This window comes from Neovison vison, unplaced genomic scaffold (genome assembly GCF_020171115.1).
Source record: "Neovison vison isolate M4711 unplaced genomic scaffold, ASM_NN_V1 Scaffold_047, whole genome shotgun sequence".
NCBI classification, from domain to species: domain Eukaryota; kingdom Metazoa; phylum Chordata; class Mammalia; order Carnivora; family Mustelidae; genus Neogale; species Neogale vison.
In genome coordinates this window covers 25,935-43,537 of record NW_025334851.1, presented here as the reverse complement: position 1 = coordinate 43,537, position 17,603 = coordinate 25,935, and the positions used below count along the sequence as shown (strand labels likewise).

Here is a 17,603-nt window from a genome sequence, read left to right as displayed (position 1 = left end):
TGCCCCAAAGACTTCCTCAATCTCAGAAATCCTCCAGTCACTTTTTTTTTGGAAAGCAGAATTCCTAAATTAACTGAAATAATAATTAAGACCATTCATCTGTGCCTAACAAAAGTTTTCTCTTAAGTGGATGGCTATTGTGTCCAAATCCCTACGAGAGCTAGTGAGAATCTGGAAACTGTTTTAAGTCAGTAAACCAGGGGCTAAGCCTGGATGAAGGGCTGGGCGAAAATGAGCTTATGCAGTGAACAGGATCTGGGGCTTTTTCTTAGCCTCCCCCTTTAGTATTAGTGAATACTAAAAACTGGAAGACACAGTAGTATTTTCTCATTGCTATGCTCCTGGAATTAGCCTCTTGTGCCTTCATTCTGAAGACCGACATCACCTGCCTTTCTAGACAGCCTCTGCTTCATCCCTCCAGGAGGCAGAATTCAGTAGTGTCTGGCAAACACTGCGCCACAAAATTTAATTCCTTCAGTTTTCAAGTATTATCTTTTGATGTATCAACCTTAAACGTCTTAAGTGTGGTCCACATCGTAAATGAGTAAGTGTATTAACTTCTTTGACATAAATTCCAGGAGTAAGAACTCTCCTCCGAGAATGCTCTGCCTCCCGAGAGTCATTTCAACCTGGGGACTGTTGGAGGGAGCGCCCCTGTGACTTCTCTGATGGAACAGAGAGGGAGCGAAACTTGCTGGTAATTAGAGCCACAGGGAGAGAAACAGGACCACTCCAGGGTGAACCTGAGCTTCTCAGCTCTTAGCTCGGCTCCTAGCTTTCCCTGCCCGGGGAGGAGTTTTAGGAGCTCGCGACGGAATGCAGCAGGTGCTGAAGGAGCTAAGGTAGGGACGTGGTGTTGAGAAGCACCTTTGGAAAATGCGTTCTTCGAAAGGACCGTTGGCATACCAGAAGCTAACAGAAGGGCACAAGCAACATTCTTACTAGATTCTTACCCGGCTCCTTGCAGCGACTGTAATAATTGCACATGCCAGACACTACAACTTCTAGTTAAATTGAGTCCTAGGACATGCATCTGCTCTTTGGGAGGTTTTTTTTGGTTTGTTTTTTAAGTGGAAAGAAATATGATCTGTGAACACAGCCAGTGAGAGGGAACAGAAAGAGAAGGAAATGGAGATTTGCGTCCCTCTTCTCTCTTAGGTTTCAAACACAGACGTCTCTACCACATGGAACAGCTGTGAACAGCAGCCTGGTGCTCCAGAGGACTGACTAGTTACACTTACAGACCGGTGTAGCTGCTTTATTTATGTATTTTTTAATACATTTTCTTTCAGTGACTATCCATGATTTTAAACAGGTGAGACTTGGAATCTTTTATAGAGATAGAGTCTTGTTTTCAGGAGAACTTATAAAAACTCAATTCTCCTATTCTCATCAGTCAGCAAGCTACAGCCCATGGGCCAAATTCAGCCCAATGAGTATCTGTGTAAATAAAGTTTTATTGGCACACCAGCCATAACCATTCATGTACATATTATCTATGGGTGCTCACATGCTCTGAAGGCAGAGCGGAACAGCTGTGACAGCAACCGTGGGGCCCAAGATATTTACTATCTTACTAAAGCCTCTTACAGGAAAGGTAGTTGGCCTCTGACTTAAGACATAATGAATAAAATGTCAGCATCCACAGAAGTGTACTTGGATGAAAAATATTAGCTCCAGAAATATTAGAGGTTTTAGACTTCTTGAATTATAGTATCTTCTCAGGAATCGTACACATGACTCAAGTGTGACTGTAGGGCTGGGAAGGGAGGGTGCCGAACCCGGGCGACTGGGCAGAGGTAAGGCCTGTGTTCATTTTTTAAGTGGATCTTGTCTTAAGTCTGTCAGACAGAAGTTGTCAAATTATCTACATTCAGATTTAATTTTGGTGAATGGTATTCCTGGCTTTGAAATCAATTTCCTGACACTACATCCTTTACTGTAACTTCAGGCACAGTCTGACTTCTGGTCTGCTCTGACAGAGACTTCTCCTCCTTGGGTCTACTTACACATCAGCATCCTATTCTAAAATCCCAAGGACACCGACAGGGTCTACTAAATACCCCTCTGTTATCATTTCTTTAAAATACAAATTCTGTCGGAACATCCAATCTTCACTGCAACACAGATATATGGACTTAAGACACTTCACACCGTGTTGTCTTTATTCAGCGTTGCCGTTAAATTCTGGAAGTCAGGTTTGCTCGTTGTGTTCTAACGAGTGTCCTGCATTGCTTCTGGAAAAGCAGCTTCGTGCGCTGACTTACCTCAGGGCACCAGGGAAAGGGAGATTTAGAAATGAAACTATAGGAACAGGGTAACCGGGAAGTAGTAACTCTAAATAAGAAATGGATTCATTAAAAAACAAAAAACAACAACAACAAAAAAACCATAAAAAAAGCAGCATCACCTGGTGAGCTTTCTTGCTTTAGAAATTTGGATGTGGCAGTAGTTGAGTGAATTTCACTGTGGCCAATTATGTGAATCACAAAGAACCACCTGCTGGATGTTTTCCTTTGGTGCAGTCTTGTTTCAACACCGACTTCTAAGCATGCCCTGCGGGGTTTCAGGAGGGCCTCCCTTTCTCTCACTCATGCATTTGTTCATCTGCTGTATGTGACTATTGCCATGTTGTATAATGTAGCGGTGTTAGTAGTTAGGGTTAGTTTTCATTTTATCTTATTTCATTCAAAATGGATGTGAAACTTACTGGCATACCTAGGCTGCAGCCCCATGCAAGCAAGCAAAAAGCAAAATATTGAAAATGGAAGATAAAGGTAAACACTGGCTAGCAGGCAGCTAAACTCACCCTTTTGTACAGCCTATGGTCCACCAGGGGGCTTTAGACAGTAAAACAATACCAAAGAGCTATTAGCATGTGAGGGTCACAACAGAAAGCTTATACATAGCTTTATTTCAACAACAACAGAAAAAGAGTATAAAGTGCTTCCTTTTTTGGAAAGAAAGGAGAGTGGTGACAGGGTATGTGAAATGAGCAGGTAGGACATTCACCGATTTACCGTGAAGTCTAAAACTGGGGGGGGGGGGGTCGTAGGACTTAGCAAATTCCTTAAGAAATGGGACACCTCTTATTGATTCCTGAAGCCATTATCTACCTACCTTTCCTGAGAAGGTGTATATGAGGTTTTCTATTTTCATGCTTCTCAGGGCCGGGACACATGACAGTTTCTCTTAAAATAATACCCAGTGCCCCACAATGGAGCCAGGGCTACGTTCATCGCAGGGAAAAGAGGAGCTCAGACTTTAGGTTCTATTGAGCTTGAGGATCCAGGGATGGGAAGAGACTTATGGATCTGAGACAGTGGGCATACAGAGGTCAAGAAAATTTGCCTGCCCATTCCTCCTAACCTCTGAACTGTTCCAGGGCAAGTAAGGAAAAGAGCCAGTCGGGGGTCTTTATTTCATCCCAAACAATGAACAGGAATTCCAAGTCCATAATCCGATGTCCTCCTCATAACAAACCTTCTTGCCACCCTCAAGAGCTTGCTACTTGTTCAAATATGAACCTGAGAAAGGTAACCACGAGCTTCTTCTCCACTGGTTTACAGAAAGAGAGCTTTGAAAACAAGAGTGGCCCAGTCTCTTGGCCAAGACCCCTTGGCCCAGCCTACTGTGGACTTGGGGTGGGGGCAGTCTACTGTGGGGCCGGAGGGGGCAGCCTTTTATGCACGTATGTTTTGTTTAAGTAGCTAACCCGCTCACCTCACCCGGTGTAAACACAAGGCACAGCTTTGGATGAGAAAGAGAAGAAAAGGAGTGTGGGACTTCATGTCCGTTTGCTCGTAACGACCAAGGCTGCACTACCTACACCTGTTTGCAGAGCCGGGGGAGAAGACCGGCAGAAAGAACAAGGAAAATGCGACCTGTGGACATTCAGGTTTGTTCAGAGTGGCCTAAAAAAGAGCAACGTACAGCTAATTTTCTTGAAGATAAAATCAGCCGGGAAAGCATTACACACAGTCTCAGCAGGGCTGGGTAGAGCCTTCCTGTGTTTATCATTTTGCAGGTCGGAGAGGAACAAGGAAGGATGGAGTGGGAGCACATGTGAGAGGCTCCAGAGAAGGGTCTAGGGAAGTCCCAGAGTTTTCACCGAACGGAGAGAATCAACTTCCCTGTTTGGTTGCAAGTACTGTCCTGCTGGCAGAGGTGGGACAGAGTGGGAGCGAAGAGAGATGGGCCCTTGGGAAGGCTAGAACTGATGTGATTATGTCACCGGTGCCTCATATTTTCATCTGGATTTCCTAACAAGACTTCCTAGCCGAGTGCCAGTCCTGAAATCTCGCTGGCCGGTTCATTACAGGGAATGACCTGTCGCTGCGTGGTAGAGAGCAGGTGGGCTGCTGAGGCCTAGGGGGTGACATTAGCTTCTTCCAAACTGCATTCTAGTTAGAGAATATCAGATATATCCTAAAGAATGTTCTTTTTGAAGTTTGTATCACTGTTCATGTGTGGCCCTGAGCCCCTTTTCTTATCATATAAAAGAATTATTTGCTAACAGAAGTCAAAGTACAAATGGCCAGCCAACGCCTATTAAGTCTCAAAGCCCAAAGAGTTTCCAAGTTAGCAAGAAGACGGGTTTCAGAGCGAGAAAAACTGAAGTAAAAGGGATCGTCTGTTGGACCTGAACTGCATCTGGACCCTTGGGCTCGGGCTCTAGGTTCAGTGAAACAGGAAGAGGAAAGGAGACGTCAAAGAGCTCGCTCCAGAGCTGGGCTCTGGGAACCGCACAGGGAAGCAACTACGCCGCACAGGGTCATGAAACACAGCTGGGAAGGCCGTGGGGACAGATGTCAGACCCAAGTGCTAACCTGCGCAGGAAAACCAAACGATCTCACCAGCTCCCCGCAAATCTAAGGGAAGCGCCTAGTGTTCACAAAGGAAGCTCGAATTTGAGGAAACAAAGAGAAACCCTTTCAGCTGGCTCCGTGGGACGCTGCCCCTTCTCCAGGGAAGGCCCCAGCCGGAAGCCGGTCTCCCCCTAACTGCAAAGGCACGCGCGTCCGCGCAGACGGCTGCCCCTTCCCGCCGCGTCCAGCAGAGGGCACCCGCGCTCAGCAGGAGCCTGGCTGGGGTGCGCTTTTCTAAGGCTTCCAGACGGGAGCACTGTGGTGCTCGCGTGCTCCCGGGGAGGACTCGGGGCTGGGAGCGAGGAGCTGCTGCGTGTGGCATACGAATAAGAGGCTGAAGAGAAACGGGAATTAGAAGCTGGTCCCACTCAGCTGTCCTCACCCCGGACTAAGACAGAAAGTCACCGGCGTGAGTCTCCGCTATTTGCCACGCGGTCTGAGCCAGGCCCCCAGTTCCTGAAGCAGCACCTCGGGCCCTAGTTAGGTCTGCTCTCCTGCTGCGACCCGGACCTTCCCCCTGAGGAATGTCGGGCCGTGCTGCGGCGGGTCATGCGTGGTCGGGAGGGTTAGGGCTGGGTTCTGGCTCTCCACGAGCGAACGGTCTAGATGATGAGTAGGGTTACCTGTGGCGGCAGCGGCGGAGGAACCTCATTATTTTTCGAGCAGCTTGGTCCTGCTTTTTGGTTAGCAAACTGCTCCTGAAAAAGCCGGAACATGACTGTCACGAGGACGTCCCGTGAAGCTTGACGTGCACACGCCGAACACAGGCGAGCAGCAACAGAGGCCCCTAATCAAACAGTTGAGGGAGCAAACCCCACAGCAGGGGCGGAGAAGGAAGGAGGGGGTGGTGGCCTCCGCCCACAGCCGTGATGGGCACAGGGCCCACGTGCGACATACGGGGACCCCCAGCTGTCCTTTCCCAACCCTTCCTGAGCTTGTTTGGTGGAAGAAGGCTTTCCAGCCTTAGGCCTTCTCGGGGTCGAAGCTGACTCGCCCGAGTCTGATACTCTGCCGAATGTCTATGAGCGTGTTTCGCTGCATTCCAAGTCCCTGTCACGCTCTCTCAGATGGCCCAGCCAGCCTCTAACTATCCTTCCGAGGGCTTGCGTGCAATGACGCTACAATTCGGACTCCCCAGTGGAGCGCCCGCTCTGAGCAGGAACTTGGGTCCCGCCAGATTCCCTCCCCAGCTGAAGTCGGTGGGAACACCAAAATGACCCAGGGTGGGGGTTGCGGATTAGAGAGAAGGAACCAGAAGGCGCTGAGCATGGAGGAACGGACAGCACGGGCATTACCACAGGCAGGCACAGCACCTAGTCCTGCCAAAGGCGAGTCGCCCCCGGGGTCGGGGCAGGGCCGGCCATTCTCCCCACGATGCCAAGGCTCTCTTGCCCAGACAGCTTCCCCCCAGGGAGAGGTCGACCCACCTGAGTTTCTGTTGCACGATGACGGCTGTTCGGCGAGCCTGCCGTCTCTTGCCACATTTCTTATAACTCCGGTAATACTTCTGGATCAGCACAGCAGCGCGCCGGCTCTGCTGGAATTTTTTTTGTTCGTAGTAACTTCGGAATTTACTCTGGATTAGGATGGCAGCCTGTGTCATCTTTTTATAAAGTGCATACTGCAGGGAAACAAGAACGAGCACAACAGTAACAACGGGAGCCACACAAGTCTGTGTCCTCTGAGCGTGGGGGGGAGGGGGAGAGAAACATCTTTTTCTTTTTTCATTTCCCCCCCCTTGATCATCACAGTCTCTGTTTTGGGCTCAGTCATTAAAGAGGAAAACCAGGAACACTGTCACCTACCTTCCCCAATGCAAAATGTTAGTTTAAGGGTTGCCTTCAGACCATGTACTGCTTTTAATATGCTTTTCCCAAAAATATCAAACATTTTTCCCTTCTTGAAAAAAAAATTTTTTTAACAGCAATACGCATAGACATTTAGGAATAGTAAAAACGTATTTAGAAAGTACAACTTAAATGTTCAAGATTAATATTTACTCTCCAATTTTGAAGCATTTTAAAATGACCTTCCTTATGTGCCCCAATCGTCACCACACACGCGCCCACTCAGAGCAGTCGGCAGCTGCTTCCTAACTACGGTTCCATTGGACACATTTCCGAGTTGCAAGGTCCCAAATACAAGGCTTATCATGAAACGCTGACACCTTTGAGACATTTAACCTGCAGAAAGATGAGCGCTCATCAGACTGACACGGGGGTGAAGCCATGAAAGCGGGCCAAGTGTCGCAGGCCCGGGGCCAGCTCGGGACCTGGCGCCAGCAGCTCTCTGGCCGGCCTGCGGCAGCACTGCTCAGGGGAGGGATCGCGGCACGGGAGAAGGAGTTCTCTTCCACTCTGTCTCTAGGCACTAACGAACACAGAGCCCTCCACATTTAAAAAAAATGCCATGTCCAAACTACTACTGAAATGGAATAGGACTCTGGGGACAGGAAGTCACAAGGAAGCACCTGGCTTGCAAGAAGGCAACTTAGCATCCCGGGGAAAAGTACTCCTGAGAAAACCCCTGTGCCTAAATGCATCTCTGCCCAGGGAAGCGGCAGTGAGGAGAGGGAGCGGACTCCCCAGAATGTTCAAGACACAAGACCCTCGCACAAGAATCCTCTTTAGTCTCGTCTGACCTGCTTTCCATTTTCACTTGCCCCCAAATCTCTGAAGACAGCGCAGTCTCCTACAGGGCTCCTGTGGTTCTCCTCCCCTTGGCCGTACATACCGCAAGCTCAGAAATTACCGGGCCAGGCCCAGCAGGAGGGAGGGAGCTGCACTAAGTAGCTGGCTGGGCTCAAGGGAATTGGCTTGGACGGATTCTTTAGACTGACATGCCCAAGAAAATGTCTGATGACTGCTAATGCCGAAACCCACTCCAACAGAGTAACCGTGTGGGCCCCAGAGATGCGCTGTGGTTAGGCGCCCGGCAAGGGGAGGACGCCTGCTTCCTGACCCTGCCGTCTTAATGGCCCCTTCTTATAGCTGGTGATGGGTGTGAAGTTTGTGACTCTGGTGGAATGGTTTGTGAGGGGACTTGGGTGTCATTACCTTCAAGGCTATCCATGTCAGCTTGGGGAGAAACAGAAAATACAAGATTAATGTTAGATTGCTGAATAGAAGGAAATTAAAAACCAGAACCAATAAAACTCCCAACTGGAAAAAAAATAAACAAACAAACAAAAGGCAATCTGGCTACATTAATGCCTTCCATCTTCCAAAATACTTGTCTTATACTTGTCAGTATTTCAAAAAATCATGCCTTCTGTTTTCCTCGTTGGAGACAACACTTCTTCGGGACAGGATTTTAAAAACCAAAACCCAAACCAAGACTCATGCTTTGGAATAAACACCTGTTGTGGCCACAGACTGGGAGCCTCGCGTATCTCACTTGCGCTAACGGGAGGACAGAGCTAGGTACCGTGGTGCCAGCGTTTACACAATAAACCTTCATTTTCTGGGATCATGAACTCAATGGGTTAGAAGTCGAAGACTCCTCCCAGCCCACCCCCTTTCACTAGCAGGGCTTCAGCCGAGAGAAACTCAAGAACATGGCAACCCGTGTGAGAAATCAAAGTGAGCCCTGCCTCGTAACAGAACATAATACCACGCTTCCACAGGACTTCTACCCGTCTCAGCATGTGTTATTCCTTTAAGTAAAAAAGTTAAAAACCTACCTAGAACACCGTCTGCTGAAAGGTTCTAGAATCTACTAAAAGGCCTGAACTTTATCATATGGGCCAGTCAAAACTCAAGTAGGCAAGTTTTTACATTTTCTAACCACCCAGGTGGTTTGGAAAATCTAATCTTGACTTCATTTCCGAGCTTAGCTTCTTCATGGTAAAGGAGACATAAAATTGTTTATTGCCAGTAATTGTAAGGAGCAGATGTGATGAGATGACGTGGCTGCAAGGCACGGTACCTCCTCGGGGCCCCATGCACATGAGCTCCCTTTCCCACGTGGTGGCAGGTCGGTAGCCTCACAGGGTGTTCTGGAAACAGTCCTACAGCGTGAAAGAACACTTAGGTGTCCTTCCCGCATCTCTTAACTAAGGAATGCAAAAGCCAGATAAGCTGCTCTGAGCTTCTTAAGATTTTCAGAGAGTTTTCCAAGTCTTCAATTGAAAACGGTTGGGAAGAAGCTGAAAGGAGAGTGGCTCGAGAGTGGATCTTTCTACAGCTCAAGGTCAAAGATAACCGCCATTATTTCTCTTCTCTGATCACCACATCAGACTCCCTAGAGTCCTTCAATTACTCCAGGTACAATTACTGGCACACGGAGCCTCACTTCAGACACTGTGTTCAGATGCTGTGTCAGACCAGCATCTCAGGGGTCATGATACCAAAAGGTCAACAATCTGAACAGAAATTATTTTATGACATCACTTTAATAGCAGATGGGTTTTTGGTTCGTTTTTTACCCCCCATTCTGGAACATTTCCCTCTGGTGTTTGGTTAACACAATCCAAAGCCTGTCTTTGAATCAGGTGCTGGACATAGCGCTCTCTGGCCACACTACACGCCAGAGTCCTGTTGCTGTTTGGAAGAGGCATACTTCCTACTGTGACCCAAAGCTATGGTTTACCTGTTTGTATTTTCTGTAACAACGCTGAATGACAGCGGCGGCTACTTCCTGCTGCTCCCGCAAGGGTCGGCCCTGAAGGATAAAGTAAAAGAAAAATCCAATTCAGTGTAAGAATTAACGATTGGGTATAAGAAATGTCAACTTTCTTCAGACTTGAGTAGAATTACTACTCATTTATAACCTTCTCTGAGGCCCCCACATTTATGAAAATATAGTAGTAATTACAAGTAGAAATTAGGAAAAATGAACTTACAGAATAAATCTCTGATTCTTCCTTCTAAATAGAACTATGATATTTGGATGTTAGGAGGTCTAGAAATGTTCATTTTGCAAGTATTTAACAAATCACAGTTTGTGTTACTTGTCCTTATACGTTGCCAGATTTTCATTGTCTCTCCTAACATAACCCCAACTACTCTGACTTTGGCATTGATGAGTACCTGCTTTTAACACCTTCTCGGGGTGGTCAAAGACTGCTCTGAGAATCTGTGGAAGGCCACAGACCTTCTCCCACCAAAGATGCACACACAAGCGTTAGCACAAGATTTCAGGAGTTCATGGGCTGCCTACAGTCAGTCCCAGTCCCTTAAGAACCCCTGCCTTAGGTTATTAATTCCTTGTGGCAGAGGTATCAACTCCCTTTATACTAACTAAATACTAAATATCTGTCATCATTACCAAGAATAAGTTGACATGGTGTTAACTACACTCTACTGGTTAATTTCCCTAAAGCTTCTGAAAATTATTACTAAAATTTCATATGGCGGGATAATTCCAAATAACAATTCTACAGACTCAGAAAAAAAAAAAGTGAGGGGCATAAGTTCTAGTTAGGACGATCCTGACTTCCATCTGTGGTCCCGACCTCACCAATGTCGCCTCAGGACTCTCTTCTACTCTACCTTGTATTTCCGGAAAGCGGTCTGGACGAGCCTGGCGGCTTCATAGAGCTCTCTCTGCTCATGATCAGAAAGAGTCAACTGAGCAAACTCATTCTCCACCTTCTCACTGGTAGACGCACTCAGGAATTCTGACCAGTCTGCTGCTGAGGGAAGGCTGGGTTTCTCAAAAGCTATTTCACTGACTGGGGAGCCAACAGGGCTCAAGCTGGTATTAGAAGAAGGGGTGAGAGGCTCGTTATACGCACTTCTGAAACAAGAGGAGACACAAGGGAGAGACCGGCGACTGATCAGCACAATCCCCGTCACATACTGCTGAGTAAGAAGACAAGGGCCACTGCGCACTATTACGAACAGGCCTTCGTTCAGTCCTGTCAGCTGCTAAACATGTTCCATACTTGAACTGTCCTTCAGGTCGCGAGTTCCTCCTAAGTGCCTATCACGAGTTTAGCGCTATGCTAAATACTAAAGCCACCGAAGATGCCATCCGGCCCTCAGGAAGCTTCAGATGAATTGGGTGGGTGGGGGCATCATGGGACATGACCTCACAAGTGCTACAAGGAGAGAAAAGTCATGGAAGAGGCGAGGACGTGAGCAGGGATCTTAAAGTGGTGAAGGAACTTGTCCCAGCGTTTCCTTCCTTCCTTCATGAGGTCTCCTATTACACAGCATTCATCAGCTCTAATTAGCCTCCCACACCTCCCGCTGAGCCCAGGCATTTACGCCACTCAGTGGCCCACGGACTTCCGCTGACCTGATCTGGGCAGCGCTTGGCAGACGGTCGACATCGGCTAGGTAACTGGCCAGCCAGCTCATGGTACTGCTGATGGTGGCAGTGTCTGGTCTTTCCAATGCCGAGGGCTCCGTGGGCACAAAACTCTCCTGTTTAATTCGATCAGGTGTGGCTTCAATGATGTGCTCTGCCAAGGTCATCATGTTCACCTGGAATCCAGAGTTCACAAAACACTCAGGTTAAGAGGAAACCTTAGGAGTTATCCAGCCCCTCCCCCCACCCCACCTACCCTTGGGAAGAAAAACGAAGGGAGGGCGGCCTTCCACCTCAATCCAGTGCAGCCCAGTATCACTGTAAGGTTTTATACAATTTAGCCAACTACACTGAGACCTGATGATTCTCTCCTAATCGTGGTCCGGCCAAATACCTTTATACACAAGTCTTAGAGAACTTCTGCCTTGTGCCTACTCTCTGCTCTCAGCTCGGATCAGCCATTTAATGATACTGTGACTGGGCAGCTCTTCAGCAAGTTGTCACATTACCATGGTGACGCTACAGGGTACCTAAAGGAAGGCCACTGTCCCCGCCAGCCTGGCCTTGCCTAGAGACCCCCGGTCCTGTAGAGGGCAGCAATGAGCCCATCGGAGAGGCCGGCTCCCAGCTGGCTCGAACCAGTCAGATAATCCTCCCCTGGCCCTCCCACCCTCCTGCACACAGAGGGGAGGATACGTGACCCGCTTCTGGACAAAGAGACTCTACAGACATCTGCTGCGGGGTCTGGGGAGAAGCTTTTAAAAATTTTGTTTTAAAAAGATTTTATTTATTTATTTGTCAGAGAGAGTGAGAACAAACCAGCAAGGGGAGCGGCGGGGAGAGGGAGAAGCCGGCTCCCCGCAGAGCAGGGACCCCCCCCACCCACCCCGGGGTCATGCCCTGAGCCGAAGGCGGACTCCCAACCGACTGAGCCACCAGGCATCCCTGGAAAGCTTTGGCTTTCCTGCCGAACAGCACCGATGCCCTTGGCTCTTCCCCTCTTCTTCCTACTTTGGCTCCCAACAAGCATCCGCCCCCACACTGTGACCGCACAGCAACAAGAATCAAGAGGAGTTGTCGCTGGAAAGAACAAAAAGCTCGGGGAAAAGTCTGGGCCCTACTGGCATCACCAAGCCAGTGAACCTCTGCACCTGCTGTCATGTGAGAAAAAAGAATCGTTTGTTACTAGTGCACAGCAGTGAGGCTGCTGACTCCTGCAGCCCCAAACACAAGCCCAACAGAGAAGCGGACTCCTCCGAGCTGCTCGGTGCCACCGCGAATTTCAGCAGACCTAGGGATACAGCCTCGGTTTTCTAAAGATTTCCCTACATGTCTCTCTTGACAAGAGAAATGGAAATAATAGCCATTTAAGTTTCTAAGTGAAAGTATCCTGAAAGGATCCACACAAAGGTGACAAAATGCTTATCTTACAACGTGAATGAACGTCCAAACCCTACGCTACGTGCAAGGAGCCAGACACCGAACCTGCAAATTCTAAGATGCCACTGATATGAATTTCCAGAAAAAGCAGAACTCTGGGGATAGAAATCAGATTGACAGCTGCCTAGGGCTGGGGCGGGAGCAGAGATGACTGCAAATGGGCATGGGAAACTTTAGGGGGCTGATGGCAGAGCTCTAAGGGGCACACTAACATTGCACGGAGCACTTGAGGGGGTGGGCCTTATGGGACGTGAGGTATACGGCAGGAAGCTGCTAAACACTTATCCTGGGTAATCTTCTAGATTTGCAACAAACAAGAATGGTTCTTATAATAGGAATAAAAATTTAAAAAAAATATTGCAGCCTTTCTTTTCCCTCCATATAAGTGTCTTGCTTTGTGACTCAAGCAACAGGAAGTCCTAGCCTGATACCTTTTCCATGAAAGTATCCAAATGTTTAATTAAAAGCAAAGTGGTATTTCTGGAGACTAAAGACTATGACTCTACAGTCGCCCCCCCCCAAGTCCTCCATTTTTATAACACGTGTCAGTGTGAGAACACTTAGGATCACGACACATGCCACATGCTGGGCTACCACACACGTGCTTTTTACTGTGCCGGCTGCAAAAGGCAAGGAAATTTAAATGACTTTAAACAAAATAATAACATTCTAAGCAGTAGGACCTGAAAAGTCACATCATCTGCTTCTAAATTTCTCGTGCTGTGGTGAGAGAAGACAGTCTATAAATGTGCAGCTTTAGGTTTTTGTTTAAATTCTTGTTGTGTTCTAACATATGAGCAATTTTCACGGATCTGTCTAGGATACAGAAAAAGAAGAATCATCCGTATACTTACTATGTGTATGAATCACATCCCCCTGCATAATTACATACAAGCATATCCTGCATTAAATCCATCACAGATATTAAATATGTCTATGAAAGCCAGCTTTCTAATAGCCTTGTTCCGGGCTCTCATCTCCTTTCCATACCTCCTCGCTCGGACAGGTGCTGAGGTAAAGGTGAGTCTCACACTGTGACTGAGTGTGGTTCCACACTGCTTTGTACTCACTGGCTTTTGCCGCAGTACTCAGAGGCTGTGTTAGTTACACAACTGTGGATGGGTTGTATCTCCTCAACAAATGATATGTCCATACTATTTGCCTTGAATTGTACTTTGAATCTTTTTTTCTTTTTATACTTACTTGTCTGTTCTATCTTAGCCTATGGCTTCCTTTTCACTTTTTCGGTGTCATCTCATTTTAGTTCTGTCTTTTATAAGCAGCATATAGTATGTTTTGCTGCCTTCTTCTTCTTCTTCTTTTTTTTTGAACCCAATCTGAGAATCTTTTAATAGAATTGCCAGATAGCAAAGTGGGAATGAATCATGTTTGAAAATATTCCTATAATATTACGTTTTCTGCTTATTATTCCTATTGCTTCATTTTTACTTTTTTCCATTCCTGAACTTTCCCCAAATGGGCCCCAGTTCCCTTTTCCCCCTTCAATGACTTAGAAATTCTGTAGCCTGGGGCGCCTGGGTGGCTCAGTGGGTTGAGCCGCTGCCTTCAGCTCGGGTCATGATCTCAGGGTCCTGGGATCGAGTCCCGCATCGGGCTCTCTGCTCAGCAGGGAGCCTGCTTCCCTCTCTCTCTCTCTCTGCCTGCCTCTCCGTCTTCTTGTGATTTCTCTCTGTCAAATAAATAAATAAAATCTTTAAAAAAAAAAAAAAGAAAGAAATTCTGTAGCCTGTTTTTATGCGATTAACCTGACATACAAAGCAAGCCTGTTTCAGCCTACACTTATCTATCAATAACACAAGTGGAACAAAATTTATAATCTCCCCCAAGGAAGAGAGCTGCTTTCATACCCTTCACCTTCTTCATTTCCCTACCTCCCTAGTTTTATTGAAATAATAAGAACATTAGTTCTCAAACAGGACTCCTCCTCTGTTTCCAGCGTCCCTTCTTAACAAGTGCCGTGTACACTCACTGTCACTAAGTCCTCAGACGTATCACTTTTGCTGGTTTACTGCGCACTGCTCCATGAACTCTGGCTTGAAGTGCTTCATTATTTCTTTAATTCCTTAATTATTTTTCATTGTCTTTTTTTAATTTCGTGAATACTTCTTGAGACTATTGCTTTTTCATAGGTAGATGCTCTTAAGGTAGCAAAATCTTACTCTCTCTGGAGGCTCCGTGGAAATGTAAAGTAGAACTTTTCAGGTTATTTTGTATTTCCTGCATCAATCCCATTTTAGCCAAGGCCAGCTGCTACCAAGCTCTGCTATCCAATGGTTATTTAAACTTAATCGAACTTACATAAAATCAGAAATCCAGTTCCTGAGTCACACTGGCTACCTTTTTGGCTCTGGAGACCACTAATGGCTACCATAATGGGCAGTACAGACACAGAACATTTCCTTTGCTGCAGAAAACTCCAGTGAACGGCAAGGATTTTCAGAGTCTGGTAACTTATTATTTTGTTTACATTTATAAATATTGTCCTAGATTGCTTAGTATTGACATGTGGTATGGCCAAATCCAGGCGGCTACCTGTTTGCGTAAAGAAAGATTTACTGACACATCGCCACACTCGTTCATTCGATATTGTCTAAGGCTGCCTTTGTGCAAGAAAGGCAGATTCAGTCGTCATGACAGTCTATATGGCCCACGAAGCCTAAAATATTTACTATTTGGCTTTTTCCAGAAACATGTTGTTAATCTCCTGTCTAACAAGTTCTTTGATTTCCCTGGCAGGCCTCCCGCAACCTGCAGTAATTGGCTGGTACGTAGTGAGGCCCGCACCCCACCTTCTTCTCTCTGTGCCAACAGCAGAGGCGGCAGGAAGGGGATCCTGGGACGAAGAGGAGCAGCTCCGCAATCGGCCCTCTCCCTGCAAGCCCCGGCCAGGACAGGGGCTCTCCAGGCCCCTCCTTCCGGTGGCATTTCTCTAGACCTGTACTCGACTGAATTTCTCATGGGACATTTACCCCTGCCGCGTTTGTTTGGGCTGTAAAGGGACGAGGACAGGGAGTGAGTCAAACTCATCCTCTTTGGCTGCTCCTCTGGTCCTCCCCTGTGTAGTATATTTTATTTCATGGAATTTGCCAGCTTAACGGCTTAACCTCCAGTTTACTGCAGTCTATCCTCTCATAGTCTACTGCAAATTTAATGTCCCAACAGGATTCTGGAGCGCCTACATGTATGAGAAGCACAATTATCCGCTTCAGGGTTATTTCCCTGCACCTCAAGAGCCCCATGCCGCAGACGCCTTAACGGTGGCCAGATGATAGCTGCGCTCTTTGGATCACTTAGGTCATTCAAATTCTAGCCGCAGGCCTCCTGTTCTAGCAGTGACTGGGCGGTGACTCTGTTAAACTCTCCGTCTCCCTGGACGTGGGAGGGAAGCAGGAGACCACCGGAGGGCCCCGAGTGAGCTCTGAGGAGCTGGTGTGAAGAGGGAAGGCTTTGCTGAGCCCCAGGTCACTGGTGTTCAGGCCCCATTCAAACAACATTTGAGTTGCTGAATGAAAACGTGGCCCACAAAGAAGATACTCCAACATTCTTCAGTGGAAGACCGCACCTCTAACCCTCTGCTGGCGAGCAAATCGTGCGGCCCGGGAAACGGGCCGTAAGGATGGAGGGAGCGATGACGGACGGCCCGGCCTCAACGGGCTTACCTTGTCTGCGCTTACCTGTATCTCGTCCATGGGCTGTGAGCATTCCGCGCGCTCTGCGCTATCGCGGTAGGACCCCATCTCTGAATCCACCACCTCTCTGTTAGCCATCATCAGGACACTCGTGGGTCCCCGAGGACGCACCTGTGAAGGTGCTGCATCCTCTCCTACACTGGTCCCCTTCGGATTTCCAGTCACCTGTACTGTAGACACACCAATGTAAAGACCTTTGGAATTCCACTTTACTACAGGCTGAGATCCAGAGGCTTGGAATCCTGCAGTCTCTGGAGTGGGAGGGGAGGTTTCCCGGATGCAGTCCCTCACTCCTTCACTGGGGCTGATTGTCTCGGGGACACACTGCTTAGAACTAGGGCTCTGCTTCCTGATATTTGGCTGTTCCAGACTCAGTGCAGTGGACAGCAGCTTCTCCTGCCTTGCCTGGAAGTACTCAGGGTTCAATTTATGCTTTTTGGGAGCTGGATAATCTTTGTGGCTCTCACTGCTGTAGTAATTAGAGGGTTCAGAACGAGGTCTTCTCAGCTCTGAAAAGTACAGTAGAAAGGATAGTCAGGACAGGCGATAAAATTAGGAATCTTAAAGAATTAACACTTTCTCTATGCCTGAGAGACACAAAGTGCAAAGCCGGAACTCAAGACATGTCCCTAACACTTAAATATTCCCCAGCAGAATATACTATATTCAAAAAGTCCTCTTCTAAAATTTGTATTTCTTTCTTGAACGGACACAGATTTTTTTTTTTTTTTGCTACTTTCTGCATTTATTTTTGGGAAGGGAAGGGGGAGCAGTAGGCACTCTTAGAGCTAAAAGAAAAATTGAAAACAGAAAAAACAAAAACAGAAAACCAAAAGCCAAACCCTTAAATGTACGTGAATATCCTATAGATTTTCTGAGGGTAGCTGGGAATGGGAAATCTGTCAAGGTCTGAGATGTAATAATTTTGAATGTTTACCTGGATTGGTACTTGCAATAACGGTGACTCCTTTGGGTATTTCTGGAGAGCTGATGGCTTCGCTGTGCCACTGGGTCATCCAGCTCTCCGTGCTGGGCTCCTCGCTTGGAGGACAGTGCATTCTGGGGTTCTGCCCCAGCTGCGCCTGTTCATCTCTCTGCAAGTGCTCCAGACACTCTGCTAATTTCACATGACCCCTTGACCTGGCAATCCCCAAAGGTAGCCTTCCTAGGGAGTCAGGGATAGAGATGGCCCGACGGTCCCACTTGTACAGAACGACGGCAGCTTCTAAGTGCCCTAGAGCACATGCCCACATCTAGAAAACAGCAAAACAGAAAGCAAGTTTTCTCAGTACAAGTTAAAAAACATATTCTGTTTTCGCTATTGCTACCA

At 47.4% G+C, this 17,603-nt stretch overlaps 1 protein-coding gene across 5 annotated transcripts in view; it reads right to left on the bottom strand.

Moving 5' to 3' along the window:
- Positions 1 to 2,575: 2,575 nt before the first annotated feature.
- The window catches only part of LOC122897966 (calmodulin-binding transcription activator 1-like), a 40,764-nt gene continuing 25,736 nt past the window's right edge, over positions 2,576 to 17,603 (bottom strand). Inside the window, exons 5-13 of one of the 5 annotated variants that reach the window (XM_044236144.1) lie at positions 17,211 to 17,526; positions 16,259 to 16,782; positions 11,112 to 11,299; positions 10,361 to 10,604; positions 9,459 to 9,530; positions 7,925 to 7,945; positions 6,296 to 6,489; positions 5,492 to 5,566; positions 2,576 to 2,840 (exon numbers count right to left, since the gene is read on the bottom strand). In XM_044236144.1, the coding sequence (XP_044092079.1) occupies positions 2,789 to 2,840; positions 5,492 to 5,566; positions 6,296 to 6,489; positions 7,925 to 7,945; positions 9,459 to 9,530; positions 10,361 to 10,604; positions 11,112 to 11,299; positions 16,259 to 16,782; positions 17,211 to 17,526 (1,686 nt within the window). In that variant the 3' untranslated portion in view covers positions 2,576 to 2,788. Of the gene's footprint in view, positions 2,841 to 5,491; positions 5,567 to 6,295; positions 6,490 to 7,924; positions 7,946 to 9,458; positions 9,531 to 10,360; positions 10,608 to 11,111; positions 11,300 to 16,258; positions 16,783 to 17,210; positions 17,527 to 17,603 lie in introns of all 5 variants that reach the window. The other 4 variants (XM_044236143.1, XM_044236146.1, XM_044236145.1 and 1 more) reach the window with 4 other exon arrangements.